The 16,427-nt window shown below is 34.4% G+C and overlaps 1 protein-coding gene across 1 annotated transcript in view; it reads left to right on the forward strand.

The window, feature by feature from the left end:
- LOC149411202 (ATP-binding cassette sub-family C member 4-like) overlaps positions 1-16,427 on the forward strand; it is a 125,493-nt gene that overhangs the window by 83,184 nt on the left and 25,882 nt on the right. Inside the window, exons 3-5 of the mRNA XM_089647686.1 lie at positions 11,916-12,117; positions 15,826-16,051; positions 16,324-16,421. Coding sequence (XP_089503812.1) covers positions 11,916-12,117; positions 15,826-16,051; positions 16,324-16,421 — 526 coding nt within the window. The remainder of the gene's footprint in view (positions 1-11,915; positions 12,118-15,825; positions 16,052-16,323; positions 16,422-16,427) is intronic.

Here is a 16,427-nt window from a genome sequence, read left to right on the forward strand (position 1 = left end):
CCATGTTCACTCCTTCCTCTCCACAAAAAGACCCTCCACACAGCATCCCCAAAGATGACATAGGCCCTGAGGGAAATTATTTTCTTCAGGGCCTCCTGTGTGGAGTAAATATAAAAAAAAAAAAAGGTAATGTAGCACTGGAATGTTTGTATTTCTTTTATTATGACAAAATAATGAATTAGGTAGATTTATTATAATTTTTATGATTATTGAGATTTAAAAAAATTAAGTGGGTAAATATTTGGTTGGAATTTAAAAGCATTCGAAGGTTGTTATGCTGTTCAAATATTGAAACAATTCCGTAGAAACAAAATAAATTTGCTCTTTCTGTACAGAAGTTGATTTAAAAAGAAGCTCTACAAAAGTGGTGATTTACCAATCTGTTGTTTTTACAATTCTACCATCTTCAACCACGATGAAATCAATAACTTTAAAATATCGGCGTAACTACCGATGATTTTATGCCGATTTCCCGAGCACGGTTGCGCCGTTGATAGCCAGACCGATATTGATAATGCAATAAATAATAAATCTATATACGCTGGCAACACATCTGTCTATGAGTTGACGTTCCAAAATGTCAGACGACTACGCAATTTCCGTAAATTTCAGTGAGATGGAAGTAAAAAATTATTTAAGCTATTGTCAGATTTGACATGATATGACTGCTGGTCCTTCGGCGTCTAAAATTCTACTATTATATGGTTTATCTGGGCTAGAGCGGCCGATTTAACCCGCTTAAGGCCCCGTAGTAAGCGTTCAAATATAATTTGAAAGGGAGATATGTAAATACGAATGTTAGAGGGAGCGCGTTAATATTAAAAATCGATAATAATTGAGCGAAAATGTTGAAAATATTTAATAAAACACCACTCGTTTGAAATAGACCAAAAATCTCTCGAAAAATGCCTTTAGTTGCATTTAAAGATACATTGTAAAAAATTTCATACCTATAACATATTAAATAACAGAACAAATGGAGTTTAATAATTTTTTTTTCTATTGATTGAATTTCATATAATTACCGTTTCGGCATAACAAATATATAATATTATATTAAATACGTTATAAATCGGTAAAAATCGGGAATGCGGGAGCTTAAACTTGAGCGAAGAATTTTGTACATAGCGAGGATACGGACTGACTGATATACCGGGCATAAGTCTTTTAGCAAACACGTAGTTGTACCTAACTTTGATAGTGTAAATTTGGAAAGTTGGTTATTAATCACTTTCCTCGCCCGCAAATTGGCAACAATGCTTCAATCGCTTTAGTCACTTTCACTAGTATATTTATAACCCCGAGGGAAAAGAATCGTAAACTATCTGACAAAAATTATTATTATTATAAACTACTTCAGCAAACAAAATAAAATGTATTATTTTATGTCAACGCAAGGGCGTGCCGCAACTTTCTGTCGGAGCTTGCAATTAATTTACTGAATTAAAATTATTTGTTTTATATAACTTTATTTTTAATAGTACGCAATGAACAACCTACCTTTTGTAGGTACCGCTTACTATGTTAATTTAAGAAAAATCATTTATAATTGTGTTCAATTTTTCTTTAATTCAGGAAATTTAATAAAAAAAATTTAACCACAAAAAAGTGTTTTTACTTAAATACATAAGTACATCTTTTTTATTTATTTTTTATTCTTTATTTTATATTATAGAAACAAACGGTACATGATTTACAGAGATGAAACAATATACAGGAATAAGATACTTCATGTTGTGTACCTATGATATGTTTCCTTGTAATGTCTGCTAAATAGTATATTTATCCCTTAATTACCAGGTGACGTGTGTAGTATATAGGTATATGTGTGACGTGTGTCTGTATTTATGCGCATTAAACAGTTTAAATTATTGACATGATGCCACGTTTGAATTTGGGCAGTGAATCCGAAAAATGTCAATGTTAGAGTTAAGACAAATATTATAAATATAATTTGTTTTTTCGTTTGATCGAGGTTTGAACCTTCCTCCCAGGGACTGACTAAAATTAGGGAACCGCTCTATCACTTGAGCCAAAGCCCAATTGAATGCTACCGATATTTATTTCATATACTGTAATTTTTTTTATAATTCCATCGAAGTGCGTGTGTGTGCATGATTACCACTAAAATAATGAATAGTTATTGATGACGAGTATATTTGTGGAGATTCAGCTCGATCGGATGTCGAGAAGTTGATTATTTCCATTTCAAAGACTCCTTTTAATTCACTCATTCAAAACGAATTCGAAATCAAATAGATATAAAACTTCCGATGAATTTCGGAATGTAATTATTAAAATCCAATAAAAAGTCACAGCACGCTACTGGTAGGTAAGGGAGAGTACCACAACCAATTTGCCCTGAACTGCTTACGTTATAAATTATAACGTTTTACGTCTAATTTGTTTCCAGTCATAAATGTTTGAAATTAGCAAATAAATGTGTGCTCGAGAATTCAGCTCAAGTCTTATTGCAAAACGCTTCTATTGATTTCTCCATAACAGGTACCTTCGCAGATTTGCAAATATGCCATTTAAACTCTTACTATTTTTATTTCTGTGCTATTATTTATTTCGTTACCTCGGTGTAAACGGAGCTAATTTATTCAGACAAAGCTTAAAGTTTATAAATTTTCTATAATAATAATAAGAGTTTATACCAGAATGTATGCGGGGGTAGAACAATGCAATACATTCCATAATTTGTAATAACAAAAAATATGTCAGACAAATAATAAGAAAAATAAATTAGACAAAATAACATTAGGGAAAAAAATGCGAAATAGAAGTGAAAATAGTTGAACACAAAAATCTGTGCAAGCAGCCGTTTATGGAGGATATTTGAACATCTCCCGTCTCCATAGGGCCATCAGACTCCATCCAGGCAACCATGGCATTTGAATTAGGGATGTAACGATACATGATTTTGCCGATACGATACCGATACCGATTCTTAACAAAAATAATCGGCGATACCGATAGTGATGCCAATATTAATTGTCCTCGGGAGTGTGAAGGAAAAATAATCAATAAAAATGCAGAAATTAAATTGAAAAATAAAGCATTTATTTTTTTGGAATGAAATAAATCACATAATTATAAAAAAGGAAGATACATAAAGTTAGTAAGTAATTATAAATATAATTAGACATCTGACATTCTTCTAAATTATTACTGAAGATCAAAGTACCCAACTAATTAAAACTATTTGAAAGTAAAACAAACGAAGAAACTCGGATTTGAAGCATTATTTTGAAATCACCCTTCATTTAACCCGGTGTAATCATAAAATATTTCTGCTCTGCAGGGTTAAAACATCTGTTGTTCAACCCTAAACACCAGAAAAAACTTTAACCCTAAAATAGCCGAAAAATATTTTTTTTTGTTTTTTTTTTTTTTTGAAAATGCTCAAATCAAAAAACTTTATGTTTTTTTGGGTTCCCCATGTGGTGTAGATACTCCAGTTTCCCGCTTGTACTACGAGTTTCCGGACACCGTGTATAGTCAGTACGTAAAAAAATATGAAATTATGAGTTTTATTTGATTTGCTCGACCCTCCGGGAACATTTCCGTAGCGCTGCAGTATCTCAGTAGGCGGAACAGTTGGCGATAATGCTTATCGACAACTATTTTCAGCTTATACCATTGGGATGCAGTGTAATGCACCCATAGTTCTGACGAGAACAGCATAGTGCAGAATGCGTTGAATAGTATCATTTAGAAGTTTGTACTACAAAAACGAAAACGTCTTGACAGAATGAATACCTGCTATACATAATATTATTAGCATGCTAAAGGGTCATTCCGCCGTTTCGTTCAAATTTGCCTGTTTCCGCGGATTTTTTTTTTTTTGCCTTTTTACTATATATTTTTATAGAAATGGGTTCCCGTACCTATCAGATGTATAAAAGTGAAAAGGGCACCTTTGTGCGACACTTGGATTCGAAGAAAATTGATGGAAGGTAATGAAGGTGTGGATGGTAATGAAAAACTGTTGGATGGTAATTTAAACATTTGGATGGTAATGAAGTTTGGTAATGAAATATTAATAGATGGTAGTGAACATGTTTAAGGTTCTTAAAATGTCTGTGAATAATGAAATTTGAATAGAAATTGAATAATAAAATAGATTTCAAATCATGCTAAGTATCATTTGACGTGGTGAGCGGATTAGGAAAAAGAAGAAAAACCTATTATAGTGAAAAACTAAATGCTTTATTCAGACTTTTGAACATTGGAGACAAGAAATACATTTTTTCATACGTAATCAGTTCTGCTTACTTATGCTTTTGCAATATCTGTATGAATTGTTAAAAAATAATGGAAAAAAATATCAAAATACAAATTAAGAAAAGGCAGCTGGAACATCAAACCCAACACAACTAAAATTTTCCTATTATACTACTTACCCAGAAATTATAAGGAATAGTCAAATTCTTTATAATTACGTTTTATAAGTAGGTTTGTACACAAGAAATACAAAATTTTCACATTCCTAAGCAAACATTGTAATATTTGAAAAATAGAAATAATAAAAATAATAATTAAAAATAAGAAAAAATCAGAAGTCAATTGAAATGCAGTTTAAAATAAAATCAGAGATACTTAAAACAAACACAACATATGTAACTAATAAGTACAAGATAAAGGTCTTACATCTAAATAGGAACATAATATTTAAGGAACTTGAGATCATTCTTGTGAAAGTTTTTGCTGGAAAACTATTTCAAATCAAAGTTCGGCAAATTTTTGAAAGTGAATTGTCCTCTTTCATTCTCATCTGGATCTTGCAAGCGCTGAAGAATTTGTGATTCCAAAATGAAATCGTCGTCACTAATTGTTGGCCAGACAAATTTTTTGGAATTCCCTTGAGCTTTTTTCAAAAAAATTACTTTGTACTCTAGTGTGTACTCATGTTTTCCAATAATTTTCCCAATGAAATAATGTGTCGTGTTAGTTATTTTATATTGAACCATTATCCAGTCATCTAAGTAGTATTTGAATGGCGCCTCCTTATCCTCTTTGTTGGTTTCCTCGTCAATGTCCATGTGTGGGAGTTCCACAGTTTTGGGGGACTGCTGTTTTGATTCATCGAAATCAGGATATTCTACTCTTAGGGATCGGATGAACTTCTCGAACTCACATTGATCGAAAGGATTGAATTCTTGCGTACTATTTTTATAAAGGGAATAATGCTGATAGTCGAACGGGACGTTTGAGAGTATTTTCACTTTACATTTCTTTTCTATAGTTCGACTTTATTCATTGGGATGTATTTAACTATGTCGTTTACTTTTTTCTCTACTGTATCTTCGATTGGTCTATTTACGTTTTGTAGCTGCAACGCCTTCAATTTCTTTTGTTCGTTTCTTTTCTCGTTCCTGAGTTTGCTTATCTGGTCCTGTAACGTCTTAATGATTTTCAATGATCTATACCTCAATTTTCTAACATTCGTTAGACCACGCACATTTTTTTAATGATTTGTTGTTCATTCTCGACTGCGAGAGGGTCAGGATCTAGAGTATTTTGCACATTATTGGGTACTTCCTTGACATTTTCATGAATTGGAGGCATATTTTCTACTGTAATCGTTTCTATTTTACGCTGCTCCTCTTTTTTCTTCCAATAATTTACAGAGTTCTTTCGCCATCTTCGTCTTTGCTCTCTCTGGGCTCTTTCACTCATATCTTCAATGCTGCAAATCTTTTTTTGCGCTTTTCGCATTAAGTATCTTTTTTTTTCTTTCGCTTTCTGAAGACTGTACAGTTCCGGATTGTTTTTAATCTCAGCATATTTTTGTTGCTTACGCAGCCTGTCCTTGGATAACTTTTCTTCTTTTTTCAGTTTTTTATTTAACTTTGCCATTGTGGATTATGGTGTTTAGCCTGTAACAAATAATAAAGAAAAATTATCATAAGTATCGGATCAAGTGAGAAGTTGAATAACAAATATGGATAATTTCAATTTCGTTACTTTTACAGGAAAGCCCAAAAATTGTTACACTACTTTTATATCTTTGTTTAATATTTTTTTCCCTAAATGATTTAAAATCTAACAGTAATGATATGGTTTTTTAATCAAGAAATTTGCGTTGGACTCTTAATAATGCCCTTTATATAGATTTTTGTTCAAATCTGGATTTGTTTAGAAACTTGAAATTTTGTAAAAATTCATCTGTTTTAATAGACAACTGAAGTAATGAAGATAAGTAATGAAAATAATTGTGACTGTAGGGGAATAGTTAAACCATTTGTTTAATATATTATTCGTTTACATTTGAATAATTATAATTATATCATTGAATAAAAAAATCGATTTTCAAATAAAAATTTGCAGGGTAAATTTTAACAGATTGTTTTTCCATATCAGTAAATAGATAAAACGAAAATATGTATTTCACCAAAACTGAAATTGTCCGACGCTAGAACGCAAGAAACTGCTTTTATTGATAATATTAACTTTTATGAACCCCAAACATGGTCCCAGATGCACGTAAAAATAACCCTTACAAATTTATCATTACCCTCCACACCTCTAAATTACCATCCGGCAAAAAATTTTACGATACGGAAGGTAATGAGACGGAGGGTAATGAGGTTTTGACAATCTTTCCTTAATAACTCGCTTAATAATGACATTACAAATCTTTATGTTTCAATAAAAAATAGTCCGACTAATTATAGTTTATAGGTTCATGATTCGAATTTTTAAAACATGTACTTACTTTAAAAAATGCTGGAAGGTAATGATGCCTGGTCGGTGACAAAGTCGTTTTCGAGCACGGAGATCGCAGATATTTCTTTATTCAGCGACGCACGTCCTCCCCCGTCCAGATATAGCGGTACACTGATTAGTAACGGAGGCGCGGGGTGGGGTACAGCTGACGAACAGTGACAAACACGGTCACAATTTTAATTACCGCTTTGGCGGAAGACGACAGCGATTTTTTCTGGACAAAAACAAAATCTCAATTCTTTCTATGATACAGTAATTTTAAAAATAAATTAAACACCAATAAATATGTAAAATTAGTTGTACATTCAGGTCGATTAATGAATGTAGTGATTTTACTAGTGTAAAATGTTCTTATTTATTGATCAATTTACCGGTCCCTCATTTACACGGGGAAGGTAATGAGATTTTAGCATGTTTTTTGTATACCATAAAGTTATTAAGTAACAAATGCCTAATCCGGTAAATACTACTTTTTCCTTTTTTAAATAACTACATTTTCCAATAAAACTTTCTTGAAAAACATTATTTTTCATATGACTTTTTTGCAAGAACATGCGATTTGAACGAAACGGCGGAATGACCCTAAAACGTTTTGGAGTGTAGCATTACATAAAGGTCGTTTGAAGAACCAAAATTACTGATAACAAAAAACAACACATCTTTTATTAGACAAATGTATTATAAATATTACTACCACCTCACTTTTGTCGTTCCATGAAAAAATAATTGATAAAAAAATCGTATTTTTTTTCTCAAATTGCGGTCGGAATCTTTGGTTTCATCGAGGTGTACATATTAATTATTCTGTTGTTAACTTCTATATTTGAATATAAAGCTTGGTGTTTTCTCTTTCTAACACCGTATGTTTCATATTTCTAACTATGAAGGAAAGAGAGACACAACGATTTTTATGATACCATGTGAGCTAGTCGGAAAAGCGAAAGAATTGACTCTACGGGTAATAATAATAATAATGATTGGATGACTTGTATAGCGTCGTTTTTGTGCAAAATCACCTCAATGGCGCTGTACAAACTTATAATACATTTCTACAGTGATCTATGTTATCTTTAACTATTTATGGAGATAATATACAGTACAATCATAGACATATGAATATTAGTAGACCTGCCCTAAGTGATTAAAAGCGTATTATCCCCACTCCCCATACCGGTTCCTTTGGAACCGGCTGGGCTGGCGTATGGCCTCAAGTAAAATTTGAAAACGTGACGTCATCATTCTTGTGCGAACTATGGTCGAGGCATCATCGGTTCATTTTACGAAATAACACGGCAAAATGTTGACTTGTACTATGAAAACTTGTAAAAATATATGTGAAAAAGAGAATAAACCCAATTGTCGTATTACATTCCATATATAAGCATTATTTTACTTTATTTTAAGCATATTCACATCGTATAATATGAATCAGTTGTTACTATCACATCGAGAAACGTCTAGACGCGAAACACAAAGCTGGTTGGTTGCTGGGAAGTAAATTATGAACATTTATAAAAGTGTCTTAACTAAATACTTAAACGAAATATTCGACTCTGAAAATACAACCGAATTTTTTGCCGAATTTGGACTTCGCAAATTTGTTCATAACGTGGCGAGTAATTTGCGCTCCCATGTAAAAATGTCTATTCATTCCAAAGCAGATTTTACTTTTAAGAAGTAAATGGTGATATTATAATGCGAGATGCCTATTTACTGTCAGATTGATTTATTGACGAATCACAGTCAGCCTTACGCCCTTCGTTCTTCAACAGTTGATTTTACCCCTCGCCATTATCTTCTCGTCTATTAATTCCCATGTCTGTGAGTACAATACTTACCTGGTAGGTCACTTAAGATAAACACATAATTAACATTATCTAATTGTTTATTAGCAAAATTTAGATACAGGATTGAGGACATAATTGGAAAATTGAATATAACTGGACTCTCTCTTAGGAATGGTATATTTAATTTAAGGGTATGACAGCTTAAAAGGGTAAGTTTTTAGTTTAGACATGAATTCTGTTGGGCTTGTTATGAATGTTAGTTCCGGAGGGAGTTTATTCCAAGCCTTCGACCCAGATACTCCGAATTAGTATTTGGCTTGCGCTTAGGTTCTATCAGTCTGCCTACAGCTGATCTAGTGGGTGTTTGTTCCCAAACATATTACCTGAGGGGTTTTTTTATAGTAGGCAAAGTCCGCCTGATTAAAATTATAGACAAATTCTACAATAAAAGCAAATTATTTTCATTTTCAAGGATATACAAAATCCCGGCAAAGCAAACATTGAATGTATAATGACATAACCAGGTAATACATAGATTAATTTATTCATTACACAGGGTGTTTGGTTGACGACCAGGTAAACCATACTTACCTACCTACAGTGCCTACCCATATGCATACATAAATATTGTGGTAAATAAATAACTAATGATCATGATCATTAGCTTCGTTCAATCAAATAAGTAATTAACATGAGATAATACAATAAAATAAAGCCAGAATCATAACGACGTAAGTGAAGCAGCCGTGCACAAAAATGTACAACGCGCCGGCCTGGTGTATTGGATAGACCTGCAGTTGAATTTGCCTTATCAAATCTCTCAGATACAGTGGTAATCTTAACGACATAAGTGATGAACTCGTTTAAAAACAATTATCGGCGCGCGGCCCGTCATTATAGGTGGACCTACGGTCTAGCAGGCCTAGAAAATCGATCGATCCGGTTTATTTTAATTATTTCTGATAAACGTATTACTAAAATCTCAAATATTTCTTGAGGAATCGCTCGGGAAGTTACTAATTCATCGTCAAGACAAAAAAACAGGTGCTTACGACTATTTTATAGTTGAAAAACGTTTTATAAAATTTTCAAATCGTTTTACATAAAATATTTTAATGGTAAGGTTGTGGCTGTAATGTGTGTGTGTGTGTGTATTTGTAATTTACGGTGGTTGCCGGAACCGTAAATCGTGTTCAGGAGATGGGAGATTAAAAATTGAGTGTCTTCAATATTAATTAAATTTATTCGTGAGGATAAATTTACAATTTTACAGAACGCGGAGACTGTGGTAGACAAAGTAAAGATAGTGGCGGTAGAATCGAAGGTTGAAACTGGAATCAAGATTTCTCTTCTGGTGCCCGCTTGTGTCTAGCAGCGGATTAATTTAAGTTAGTGTTGCCACATGTGGAATTAAATAAAGTAGTCCCACAAGGTCCTGCTTTTATTAATCTTAAATATAAATAACTCGCATCCTTAGGGATCCCTCTAGAAACATTTGAGATTTTAGTAATACGTTCATCAGAAATATTTAAAATATGAGCGTCGGGCAAACCCTCGTTATGTGTCTTATGTCCCGTTAAGCATTATAGACTGCCTCCGTAGTCGAGAGGTAAGACAAATACTATACATTCTAGAAAATCAGTCTGCAGATTATGTAACGCCACAACTCACCTTTCCAGATTTTTTTCTACTTTATCGGATTTTCTAGAGAAATCTTATTATTAAGGCCCCGTAGTGAGCGTTCAAAGATGGTTTGAAAGGGAGATATGTAAATACGAATGTTAGAGGGAGAGCGCTAATATTAAAAAAAGGGTAATAATCAAGCGAAAATGGTGGAAATATTTAATAGAATACGACTCGTTTGAAATAGAGCAAAAATCTCTCGATAAATTCTTTAGTTGCATTTAAAGATACACCGTGAATTTCTTAATTTCTATAACATATTAATTAACAGAACAAAGCTTGTTTTTAATAATTATGGAGATTTTTTGTTTATTTATAAATATATAGTTTATTTATAAGGATAACTCCTATGGATAAGTTATCGGGAGAATGGGGAAAACCTCTCTAATATAGGGTTGTCCGGGGGTAAACTGGGCTAACTTCGGTAGGTGATTCTACATGATATTACAAGTAATTGTGACTCAGGCAATTGCGTCTCTATATGAGGGAAGCGTTGCATGTGTTAGGGTGAACGGTGGTTTTACGGGGTGGTTTGATATCACAAAAGGTGTTAAACAAGGCTGCGTAATGTCACCGTGGTTATTCAATCTATACATGGATAATTGTATGCAAGAATTGAAAGATGTGGGATTGGGCGCGAATTTGAGTAATCTGAAAGTATGTTGCCTGTTGTATGCTGATGATGCGGTGCTGATTGCTAATAGTATGGATGATCTGCAGTCTCTCGTGTCTAGGATGAACGAAGTATGCGTGAAGAATGAGTTAATGATGAATGTAAGTAAGTCTAAAGTAATGGTGTTTGAAAGAGAAAGTACGAAAACAGTGTGTAATATAGCTGTGAATGAGGAATACTTGGAGCAGGTGGATGAATTTGTGTATTTAGGAAGCATGTTTACGAGAGATGGTAAGGCTGACAGAGATATTGAAAGAAGAGTAAATGCAGGTAACTCCATTAATGGAGGACTGAACGCAGTTGGCGCTAACAAAAAATTGTCCAAAGAAGCGAAGTTAGCAGTCCACAATGGAGTGCTGGTACCTACTCTGATGTATGGAAGTGAGGCATGGAACTGGCAAAGAAAGGATGAAAGTAGATTGAATGCTGTTGAAATGAGATCCCTGAGGCGTATGTGTGGTAAAACCATGTATGATCGTGTGAGGAATGTGGATATCCGTAAAGAGTGCAAGGCTGATGTAAGCGTAATGAGTAAGATCAAGAAAGGGACGCTTAGATGGTTTGGGCATGTAGAGCGAATGAGCGAAGAAAGGAGTGTAAGGAGAATATACGATGCAAATGTGAATGGTAGCAGAAGTCGGGGACGCCCGAGGAAGACATGGCACGACCAAGTGAATCAGATACTTGAGTCGGGCCATGTCAAGAGTCAGAACAATAGAAGAGTATGTATGAGACGATGTATGAATGTGAATGAGGCAAGGAGTGTGTGCCAAGACCGAGTTGTTTGGCGGTCCGTCCTCTCTGCGTACCCCTGCGGGGAAACGGCGTGATGGTTAGTTAGTTAGTTAGTTAGTTAGTTAGTTAGTTACAAGTAAAAAAGGCAAATGAAATTTTAAGAAAAGTTATTTGACTTTTTTACTTGTACCTTCATGTAGAATCACCTCCCGAAACAATTTTAAGAAATTAATCTTTTGTCATTGCCGCCGTAGTAATAAAGGTTATGTGGGAACCTATTAATATTTGTTTTTTTTCTACAGGCCGTTCCAGCCAGTCCTGCTCGCCCTGCTGGTGAGCCACTTCGGGCCCGGGGGCCCCACGCGACAGGAGGCCTGCCAGTACGCGGGAGCCCTAGTTGGCTTCTCACTGCTGGCTGTTATCATCCAGCATCACGTCTCCCTTAGGCAGATGCAGAGGGGCATGAGGATGCGCATAGCCTGCTGTTCGCTGCTCTACAGAAAGGTATGCATCCACGGGTACCGAGAGCGTATACTGGTTTTCCAATAAGAGGTGTTATTTTGATATTCAATCGTAAAAGATTAATGGTTTCGTTGTTTGTGTGGCACGTAGCGCCGTCTTGTTGAAAGTAAACGTTGTCCAGATTAATACCATTCAATTCCAGCCATAAAAAATCATTAATTATCTCTCGATAGCGCAATCCATTCACCGTAACTGTTGCTCCAGCCTCATTTTAGAAAAAGTAAGGTCCAATGACTCCGCCGGACCATAAACCGCACCAAACAGTCATACATTGAGGAAAGAAAGGCTTTTCAACAATAACTCTTGGGTTTTCCGAGCCTCAGATGCGACAATTTTGCTTGTTGACGAAGCCACCGAGGTGGAAATAGGCCTCATCCATAGACATATGAATATTAGTAGACCTGCCCTAAGTGATTAAAAGCGTATTATCCCCACTCCCCATACCGGTTCCATTGAGCCGGCTGGGCTCGCGTACGGCCTCAAGTGATATTTGAAAACGTGACGTCATCATTCTTGTGCGAACTATGGTCGAGGCATCATCGGTTCATTTTACGAAATAACACGGCAAAATGTTTACTTGTACTATGAAAACTGGTAAAAATAGATGCGAAAAAAGAGAATAAACCCAATTGTCGTATTACATTCCATATATAAGCATTATTTTATTTTATTTTAAGCATATTCACATCGTATAATATGAATCAGTTGTTACTATCACATCGAGAAACGTCTGGACGCGAAACACAAAGCTGGTTGGTTGCTGGGAAGTAAATTATGAACATTTATAAAAGTGTCTTAACTAAATACTCTGAAACTAACTACGACTCTGAATATAGAAGCTGCCTTACTTTGCCGAATTTGGACTTCGCAAATTTGTTCATAACGTGGCGAGTAATTTGCGCTCCCATGTAAAAATGTCTATTCATTCAAAGCAGATTTTACTTTTAAGAAGTAAATGGTGATATTATAATGCGAGATGCCTATTTACTGTCAGATTGATTTATTGACGAATCACAGTCATCTTCACTCCCTTCGTTCTTCAACAGTTGATTTTACCCCTCGCCTTTATCTTCTCGTCTATTAATTCCTATGTCTGTGGCCTCATCACTCGAGATGATTTGCATTTGATTCACTCAAGTGAATTTTAATAATTTCAATGCGTTGTTGAAGCGTGTATCGTTCCATTTTTATTAATGGCGTAGTTTCTACTTGTCAAATATCAAAAAATGACAGCTTTAAAAGTAACATCTACCAAAATAGCGGGCTATTCAAAATAACACCTCTTATTGGAAAATCCTGTATAAGGAAAGTTTATACCTGGAAAATATCCCCCTCACCGGATTGATTCCGTTTTATCATCGCTTTTCTTTACCTCAATTTAGTGATGTTTGTTTTTGGCCCGTCCCTTTCATTTCATTTATTGGATAACCTCCTCAGAACCTCCTCTTCTTCATTTTCTTAAGAAGACCCTCTAAACCACATCCTCAAAGATGTTAGAAGCCCTGAGGAGTATTTATTTTCCTCAGAGCCTCCTGTCTGGAACTAATGTAAAAAAATCTCACCGTAATTACCCCGCAATAGTGTATTTTGACAAAACATAGTGTTAAACATAATATTGCGTGAACATAGTTTATTTTTTATGGACATTAATTGTCGCATTAAAATTGTTAAACTTAAATATGTTCTTAAGACGAGACAATACCCTAAAACAAGCGAAGAATCCTTGCACAAAAATATGCGACGCGCGCCTTTAGTGTATTAGACAGACCCGAAATGTTGAATTTGCTCTAGCAAATCTCTAAAATAAAGTGGCAATCTTAACTACATAAATGATGAAGTCGTGTAAAAACAAGGGACCTACGGTTGAATTTGCTCTGGCAGGTCTTGGAAATTGATCCATGCGTTGGGTTTAATTTAATTATCTCTGATGAGCGTATTGCTAAAATCTCAGATCTTTCTAAAGGAATCCCTAGGGAAGTTGCTAATTTATCGTATAGAAAAATAAAATCTGGTGCTTACTACCAATATTATAGCTGAAAAACGTTTTATAAAGTTTTCAAACAGTTTTTCACAAAATATTTTAATCGTAAGATACTGTTTTATTAATCTTAAATATAAAAATATCTTACATCTGTGGAATATAAGTATATTATCGTTACGAATTCGTCGGAATTAATTACAATGTAAGCCTCCCGCAAACCCCCGTTATTAGAGTATTGTGTCGCCTTAATCGAGTTATATCACTTTGATTTATAAATCTAGCAAAACCACTCCGCCTTCTCTATAATATACTGTATCATAATATTATGTTACCTCCGAAGCACCTTGGTTGGTAGCCTGTTCTTGGAAGAAAATTCTTAACTCTGACTCAACTAGAACACGCTTCGATCCAACTGGGTTCAGAGGGAGACGATCAGTTCAAACCACTTCTTTCTTCCTAGAACCAGTTCTGATTAGCACGCAACCACCTTCTCCTAGCCATGTTTCCACTACTGCATTGATTATGCATGCTGACGAGAAAAATATTTACGATAATTTTTAAAAAACCATTATGATAATTACGTAATTAAACTCGATTCAAATTTAAGGAAACGAATTTTACCGATATAATTGCATCACACGATACGATCTAGCAATCAATTCTAACACGTTAACTAATCCTTCTCCGAAAAATATTCAAAATTCTATGGCCCGGTTGTTTCGCAAAAATTCACGTGTGACAAAGTCATCAAATGGTCATTCAGCGCCAATTTGTTGTTTTGACATTTGAATGGTCCCCGTTAAACGCCGATTCTAGGTGCGTTTCAGCTTTCTATCAAATTGTAATAAGCTAATAGTTGTCCTCTTCTGCTGATTTATGATACAATTTGTTCAAAACCTGTAACGGATTTAGAATCAACAGTTAATGGAGACCTTTCAAAAACCTTTAACATTGTAAAAAAAATAATATGGCGCTGAATTGCCATTTGATGACAATGTTACTTGAGTTTTTGTGAAACAAACCGTCCTAAGTTGTTTGTTTTTATTTTTTTTTGGTGATTGCAAATTTTTGGTAAATACCAAAAGGTTAAAATTTGGGTATTTTTTTCCCTCTGCAGTAGTCTTTTTCTTTGGTACTCAACAAATTCATACCTTAATGGCGTTTCGATAAAACTGTTATCCGAATTTCTGAAATAATATTTTTTTTCAATCTAAAAATAAGTAATTTTTCTTGAAATGGTTTCTCTTTTAAGACAAGGTTTGCCATTTTAGGCTTCCGCCTCTTTTTATTCGTCTCTTCTTGTGTAATACTTTATTTGTTCTCTTCTGACTAGATTCGTAGTTAACTGGGTTTTTCAATATATGTACTAAGTGTCTGTTCAAAATCTATGACTGAAAAACCTAACCTAACCATTTCCAAACCCAAGCAATAATCTATATATTAAATTAAAACTTCGGCAAAGGCTATGTCCATATCATAATTATTGCTTTTATAACATGTTGAAAATAAAATACAATTAAAAAGACATCAACCAATTATGAACATAAGTGTAGTTATTAAAGAAGATTGTTTGATGATTTGAGGATGGAAACAATGAAAAGGATAATGTTAAAAAATCAAGAACATCGGTTGAACAAGACCTCCAACCAAGCCTTTCATATCCGCTTTTCGATATCACCAATGTTGTTATAATTGTGCTGTCTTTTCAGATCCTTCGTCTCAGTACTGCCTCCCTTGGTCAAGTCACCGCTGGACAAGTGGTGAACCTCATGTCCAATGACGTCAGCAGATTTGATACAGTTCTGATGTGGCTCCATTACCTTTGGATAATGCCCTTTCAAATATCTCTCATGTGCTACCTGATTTTTACACAAGTGAACATGGCAGCCTTAGTCGGCGTATTGGGAATCGTATTGCAAACCATGCCTGTCCAGAGTTAGTAGTTCTTCAGATATATCTTATTTTTATCAATAGTTATCACTGAAGCTAAATTTGCTATTTGTTTTGATGCCGAAGTGTTTTAAACGCAGTCACACATGTGTCACAATGCCATGTTATCGGATAATTTAATTGAATTATTAAAAATAGACCCAAATTAGAACTTTAACATTTTTTATAAGAGGATATGCCGTAGTCCCGCTTGCTACGGGCAGTTAGACTTTTGTTTAGTGTCAGATTAAAAATATTAACTAACTCTGTTTTACCAGGTTTCCTGAGTCGTCTTACATCCAAATTGAGAATGAAAATTGCCAAAAGAACCGACGAAAGAGTTCGTCTGATGAACGAAGTAATTAATGGAATTCAGGTAAAA

This window comes from Hesperophylax consimilis, chromosome 26, assembly GCF_061612785.1.
Source record: "Hesperophylax consimilis isolate HC1 chromosome 26, BYU_Hcon_1.0, whole genome shotgun sequence".
NCBI classification, from domain to species: domain Eukaryota; kingdom Metazoa; phylum Arthropoda; class Insecta; order Trichoptera; family Limnephilidae; genus Hesperophylax; species Hesperophylax consimilis.